This window comes from Xyrauchen texanus, chromosome 44, assembly GCF_025860055.1.
Source record: "Xyrauchen texanus isolate HMW12.3.18 chromosome 44, RBS_HiC_50CHRs, whole genome shotgun sequence".
Taxonomy (NCBI): Eukaryota; Metazoa; Chordata; class Actinopteri; order Cypriniformes; family Catostomidae; genus Xyrauchen; species Xyrauchen texanus.
In genome coordinates, this window is record NC_068319.1 from 3,258,840 (window position 1) to 3,266,688 (window position 7,849).

Consider the following 7,849-nt stretch of genomic DNA (forward strand, 5'->3'; position numbering starts at 1 on the left):
GGCAACATAGCTTCAGTTCCATCATTATGTTTGCTGACGATACGACGGTGGTAGGTCTGATCACTGACAATGATGAAACAGCCTACAGAGAGGAGGTGCTCACTCTGACACGCTGGTGTCAGGACCACAACCTCTACATATATCAGCACTGCACTTTATTTGCCTCAGACTGGACTCACATTTTATACTTCTCTTAATAACACACTGGCAACTGACTATCAACGGACAGCTGAATGCCAACACAACACTTCATATTTATTTCCACTGATTGCATGGGGTCTTCTTATTTGGTGTAACTGTTTATTATTAGGCGTATATTGTGTTGTGTAACAGATGTTTATTGTAATTGTCATACTGCTATGTTGCTCAGAACTGCACCCAAGATTTTCACCCACTGTTGCACTTGCGTATCTGGTTGAGTGACAATAAAGGGATTTGTCTGTCCGTCCACCTATCTGTCTGTCCACTCATCTACCTGTCCGTCCACCCATCCATCTATCTGTCTAAACATCCATCCATCTGTCCGTCCACCCATCCATCCGTCTGTCCAATCATCCATCCATCCGTCCGTCCGTCCACCCATCTGTCTGTCCAACCATCCATCCATCTGTCCGTCCACCCATCCATCCATCTGTCCGTCCACCCATCCATCTGTCCGTCCACCCATCCATCCATCTGTCCTTCCACCCATCCGTCTCTGTCCATCCAACCATCCATCGGTCCAACCATCCATCCATCCGTCCACCCATCTATCTGTCCGTCCACCCATCTATCTGTCCGTCCACCCATCTATCTTGTCTGTCAATATCACATACAATACTGTATATTTTCGATCTGAAACTTGTACATTTAATCCTCATAAATGCATAACAGTAAATGTGTAATATAATAATTTTATATAGAGTGTATTTAACTTGCTCGATTTTGAATTAGTACCAAAGATTTATAGAAATATTAAAGTACCTCATACACTTTTCTTTTGGATGCTATTTTTTTATGTTATCAAATTATATACATTTTTATATTTGAATTTGCTTTTCAAACCACTTTATATAATCCATTACAAACCTTTAATTCTTTGTTTTTTGGCCAGGGATATATATGGCAGACAACATCATTATTACAAAAACAGTTGTGAAGAATGCACCCTCCTCGTACATTATACATAAAGCCGTCATGAAATTGACTCTGCTGATCCAGCATACTTGCACATTCAAGTCAAACAACCATCCATGTGTACAGTCATATAACAGTTCAAACTGATCAGCCAATCACAGCTCATTCTCCGTCTCCATCAAAACTGTCCTCATGAGACGTGGTGGCTTGTTTGTGCTTTGAGGTCCCAGCAGAAGTTATGTGTTTTTCAAAGTCCTCTTCGCTGATTTTTCCCTTCTTGAGTTTCTTCAGCGCACGCGTGTCATTTAAAAGCTCTTCGCCATCACCATCTGAACCCTGTATCCACACATCAAGTTTAGTGTTAACATTTTATAGAGTGCATTTAACATGCTCGATTTGGAATTATTACCAAAGATTAATACAAACATTAAAGTACCTCATCCAGTTTTCTTTTGGCTGCTACTTTTTTCTTTCTGTCCTTTCTGGTCTTCTGCTTCGACCAGGATTTGGTCTTGACAAATCTTCTCCTCATTGGCATATTTTTGTATTTCTCTCTCAGCTGTGCAAGCATTTTCTGTCTCTGTTTCTCACGGTTTTTATCTTTAAAACGAATGGCGTCTGTGTCCGGGATCTCTTTGAAGTCAGGGAAAGTCTTTCCTCTCAGTTCAGGCATTTTGGGCAAACGGAGGAGGGCGAAACCACGAGCCATAGCGGCAAAATCCAGATCTGTAAGAGGTATATAGGTTACGACAATTAAACATGCTTTTTAGGAAAGGTTTATTAAAAGAGAATCTCACCTTTAACGCGAAAGATCAGGCTACACTCGTGTTTGGCGTACGCCTGGACACACGAGACAAAGGCTTTCATGCCTTTCTCAAATACTGCTCTATCTCTTAGAGCCATTGTCTTCAGTTTAGGAAGAACATCAACCACATCTTTCACAGGACGAAACAACTGTAGGGGACACTGCGAAAAACAGAATTAGAAGCTATAAACTACGTCAAGACATTGATGTGCTATTCATGGAATGAGTGCAATAGCAATTCATTTTCGGTGATTGTCTGTACAATAAACAAAGTTACTCTCAAACTTACCTTTTGATTAATGGAAAGGAAATTTACATACGACTCTTCCATTGGTAGCAGAAAGACTAGTGCATTGCCGAGGTTCCCGATGCGTGCAGTTCGCCCACACCGATGTACAAAGGAACTAGAGAAAGGAAGCCAATAGACATTCTAACAAATGAACAATGACATGCAAATCATGTAAACTATTTCTGTTTTAGTAATTCAAGAACTTTAACTTTACATTGGCCCTCTTGTCAGTATGAAAAAAATGGTTAATTCAAATTTTACATAAATTACACACAAAGTGAGCAACATGTAAACCTAAATGGAATTTTGGAATTCAAAAAATATAATTCAAACTTTCTAATCATCACATGAGTTCATGTTCGTTTACACATGTCCCGGTTACCTCGCACTGCTTGGTGGATCGTACTGAAGAACCCAGTTCACTTCCGGTATGTCAATACCTCTCGCCATGACGTCTGTGCACACAAGAATCCCACTGCACAGAGGAGAACATACATGATGGAATTCTTATTCAAGTCTTTTATCTGTCACATATATATTTACATGTCGTGCATAGACAGTGAATTATTTTTCTGCAGGTCACCAGTTTCAATTTTGAACTCCGAAAATGATGTTTTAACAAAATTAAAAATTAAAAACAGAATAAAATTAAAAGAATATAAAAATAAATAAAATTAGAATCATTTTAAAGTAAAAAATAAAAGTTAAAAGAGAATAATGTTGAATGATTATTATAATAAAGAAATACTATTAGAATCATTTTAAAGTAAAAAAGTAAAAAGAATATAAGAATACAGAAATAAAATTTGAATAAATTAGAACTTAAAAAAATAGTTAAAAAGAATCAAGTTAAAAGAATATAAGAAAATTTAATAAAATTATTTAAAAAAAATGGTTAAACGAATATAAGAATAAAGAAATAAAATGAGAACAAATTTGAATTTAAAATAGAATAAAATTAAAAGATTATAAGAATAAAGAAATTAAATAAAAATAATTTTCATGTCTAAAATAAAGTTAAAAGAGAATAAATTTAAAAGAATAAAGAAATAATAATGTAAACAATGTATAAGTTAAAAGAATATAAGAATAAAGAAATAAAGTTAGAAAATTAGAACTTAAAAAATAAGTAAAATAAATAAAGTTAAAAGAATATAATAAAGAAATAAAACAAGAACAAATTAGAAATTAAAAAAACTGTTAAATTATCAAGTTAAAAGAATATAAGAAAATATAATAAAATTAGAAAACAATTGTTCAAAGAATAGAATAAAGAAATAAAAGGAAAAACAGGTAAAAGTGAATAAAGCAAAATAATATAACAATAAAGAAATAAAATGAGAAACATTTTAAGTTAATAAATAAAGTAGAAACAATTTAAGATACATTCAAAAAAATATAATAATAATAATAAAAAGTTAAAACAAACGAACAAACAAACAAATAAAGCTCCAATAAAATAAGATTAAAGAAATAATATTACTATGATAATCTATAATAATCTTCTCTGTCAGCAGTTACACTAAATCATGCAGTGCCGTCACCTCTTCAGAGCTCGGAAATCTGCGAAGATCTTGTTTCGTTTGTCTTTCATCTTGCCGTGGAGGCAGTGGACGGTGACGCTCTTGATTAACACCTCCAGGGCTTTACCGAAATACTCCACACATGCACAGGTGCTGCAGACACAAAGTATGAAGCATCTGTAATGGAAAATTCAATGTAACAACTTCAGACAGTTTTAGTGAATTCAGTCCAAACCTGAAGAACACCAGCTGCTTCTCGTGTTTGTGTTGTCTGAGAAACGCCACCAAAATGTTGAACTTCTCCTCGACTCGACAAATCTGCAGATAATGAAGACGTTTAGATCCACAATTCCCGGATGATTGTGGAAACACCCATCATTTTTACAAAACTCAAATATTGTCATAATAGATTGTTATAGATGTGACATGACTCACGGTGTAGTAGTTACTGAGACTCGCAGGGGTTTTCTGGACGCTTGTGGCCGCCACACCTTTCTCCTTCACTGTGATACGAACAGGGTTCCTCAGACCCGCTCTCACCAGCTTCTCCAGCTCTTGTGTTTGGGTGGCAGAGAAAAGTCCAGTGCGTCGCTGCTTCGGTAAATACCCCAGAATAGTGTTTAAACTGAGGAGACACAGAATAAATCTTTCCATGTAATATAAACAAAAAATGATGTTGTGTTGTGATATTATATTTGCATATACTGTAAAAAATATGCAAATTAAGCATCATCTGATTGGATATGCACATAATTGCATGTTATTTGCATATTATTATAAAACCAAAGATACAAAAACTAAATAGAAACATGAGTTTATGTGACACATGTGGGTTGTGCTGTGTAGCCCTTTGAGATGTTGCACTTCCTCCATAGCGCTTAAGGTAAAAACTCAGTATTATTCAAATGGGTCACGTCATTTTTGTGGTCTCCGGCACGTTATCGAGAGAAGCAGGATTGAGTCGCACAAATTATCCCACTCTGGAGCACAAATACCTGTGCGCACACACGTGAAACACGGATGTGCCTGAAAAATTAACAACCATATTTAGCACATGTCTCTTCGATTCTCTTAGTGTCACGTGAAGCCCCGCTCACTGATAGATACGCACGCATGGAGTACCGTATTGCGATTAGGGCTGTTGATTTAACATGTTAATTCAGTGTGAAAAATTATATTAAAAATTATGTGTTCAAAAAAGTAAAGCAATTAATCATGTCCCCGGAACGTAATAAGGAGTATTCTTACCAACTGAGCAATTCAAGCTTGTAGTACCACTTGTTTTCAGCAGGGGGCAGTAAGTAAAACTCGCTATATAGGCAACGTGCAGCTTATACAGAGAGCAAACCACACTTACAGAGAGCAGAAACACAAGATGAAAACTGAGAGCATGTTCTTGCGTTCAAACACAGCTTTATGAAGCGCAAATCTGAAGGCATGTATCTCAAGATGTGTTTTCTAAGTTTCAAACTTCATTTAACTTGAAAAAGCGACCTAAAAACAGTGTGTTGATGACACAACACAACTGAGACGCTCTAAAAGCGTTCGTCTGATGCAGATGTACATTTATTCGTCCTTAAACAAGCCCTTATAATACATCTCGGACTGACAGATTAATTAAATTGCAAAACGGATAGCTGTGAACTGTAGGTCAATGACTGGCTTATGTTCAATAATATGGAAATAAACAATGTATTGCATTCTTTTAATACTTCACTTGTGTGCCAACATTTTTATAATATATTTATTTTATTTATAATGATATAAAATAACTTTTTATAATTATTTAATCATTATATATTAAATTATTGTTATCTGATGGGGCTTTCTCAGCAAATATTTATGTGATTAATTAATCGGCATAACGTAATTAATTTGATAAAAAATTTTTATCAATTGGTAGCCCTAATTGCGATGTATGTATAAATATATATATTTATTACTAATTACTTAAAACACTTTTCCGCTCAAGAAATTCTAAATAATGTCTTTATTTCTTTCGTTAAATAATATATTACACATAAGCATAACCCTAAAATGTACTTAAAAGTAATTAAAGTCTGTAACTGTAATCGGATTACAAAAATGAAAAATGTAATGCATTACACCATTTTTATGACTTAAAAGTAATTAGATTACAGTAACTAAATACTTTATAATTGGATTACACCCAACAATTGCATGTATATAAACAAGATTGTTCATCTGATGAATATAGAGGCCATAAAAATCTTCATTTTTAAAAAATTTTGGCAGATTAATCGGTTGATGGCATTGGCAAAATCCACTATCGGTCGACCTCTTATCAGTACCTCGCCTCAAAGCCCATATCCAGCAATCGGTCTGCTTCATCCAAGACTAGAACATCCAGAGACTTCACAGCAGTGGGCAGATCAAGACCATCTGCCTTCCTCCTGAACATGTCTTCCAATCGACCGGGTGTCGCAATCACAATATTGGCTCTGTGAAGTGCATAGAACAATGTGTTTGCTTATATTTTTCGCAGTTTGAAACAGTAACATGACTTGAATGACAGCATCTTAAATGCTCACCCCTGATCCTTAAACTTCTCAACATCTTCAATGGGGTTGCTGCCACCAATTAACAGAATCTGCCTGCAAGAAACACAAATTTGGTTTGATTTACAGTCAGAAAACCCTCATATGGTACAGTGCATGTTATGTGTACTTCAATCAACCTGAACTGAGGAAATCCCTGGAGAAAACGACCCATAACTTCACTGATCTGCAGCGCCAGCTCACGGGTGGGCGTTATGATCAATGCACCAACCTGAGAATACAGTAATACAGATATACAAATACACGTAAGTGATTTAAAGTTTCTTTATTGGAATACTTGTACGCATGAGGCACCAGGTTTGTCCTACATGTATAGATATACTGTAGTCAATTCATCATGATTACTTTTGTCCACATTATAGAATAACAGTGACGTCATTAAAACTATGAAACAACACAAAAGGCCTGACCTGCATCTTTTTCAACTTTTCTTCTCGCTTGAGGAGAATTTCTAAGATAGGAATCACAAAGGCGAGAGTTTTGCCACTGCCAGTCACCTATAATTGAATAAAATGTTTATTATATACTGTATATTCCCCCTTGTACATTGTCATATTTAATACAACTGTCACACTATACGAAACATTAATATTACAATACTCACCGCCTCAGCAGCTACATCTTTATTCCTCATAAAAAGAGGGATGCAGGCAGACTGAAATTAAAAACGTTGTTAGTAAACTGTTAACAAACTGGTAATAAACCACTTCAGAAACATTTCGGTGCAGACCAACAGAATATGAATCATATAAATACCTGAACCGGTGTCATGTATGTAAATTTCAGCTCTTTAAGAGTCTGTGATATGTTGTCATTAAGTTTCACAGGCAGACTGTTCCATTTTCCGTCGGTGATGTTATCCATAGTTTATAATTTTAGACGTGTCTAATCCATCAAGGTAAACTCACATGGGGAAACTAATGTGTGCTGCACAAAATGCGCTCCGATTAGGGAACGTGCACGAGCTACAAACGTTCCACATCACTACTGCAGGGCAGGCGTCATCCTACAGGAACACTGTTTTTACAGTAGAAAGCGCAATAGATTAAATGTATGAATTCCAATGAACTTTTTAGTATATATATATAGATATAAATATATATATAAAGGCCTTATCCAATCATTGTACAACGGTGCCTGGAAGGCCCTAAACAGCCTGCCAGAAACAACTCGGGGAACCATTCGCGGCATTATCCCGTTATCACAATCGACTGTGATTGGTCCACCCCTATCAGCGCTGAGTAAAGTAACATATACCGCGTGACTATGCAATCCATGAGGCGCGTAGTCGCGTCTGAACAACAATTTACACATGAATATTGACACTGACAATCTTCAATGTCCATTGAATTAAAAATACATCGTGAATTTTTTACAATTATAAAATTACTTCTTTGACAACAGCGTTGCTGAAGAATCAGAAAGAACATTTTTAAAAGGCATTGTGAAGGCTCAACATTTATGATGAGCTACATATATTATAATAAATAACGGAAAATGATTTTAGTATTTTTAAGAGATAATATAAAATGGTAGC

At 35.5% G+C, this 7,849-nt stretch overlaps 1 protein-coding gene across 1 annotated transcript; it reads right to left on the reverse strand.

Moving 5' to 3' along the window:
* Positions 1-969: 969 nt before the first annotated feature.
* ddx55 (DEAD (Asp-Glu-Ala-Asp) box polypeptide 55) lies at positions 970-7,237 on the reverse strand. The gene is made up of 14 exons (XM_052116932.1): positions 7,069-7,237; positions 6,917-6,967; positions 6,723-6,809; positions 6,432-6,523; positions 6,286-6,348; positions 6,046-6,195; positions 4,169-4,358; positions 3,969-4,051; positions 3,755-3,886; positions 2,593-2,685; positions 2,211-2,325; positions 1,914-2,082; positions 1,553-1,842; positions 970-1,452 (listed from the first exon to the last, which is right to left on the reverse strand). Exons 1-14 carry the CDS (start codon positions 7,174-7,176, stop codon positions 1,279-1,281), a joined length of 1,797 nt encoding a protein of 598 aa, XP_051972892.1. The 5' UTR covers positions 7,177-7,237; the 3' UTR covers positions 970-1,278.
* Positions 7,238-7,849: the final 612 nt, after the last annotated feature.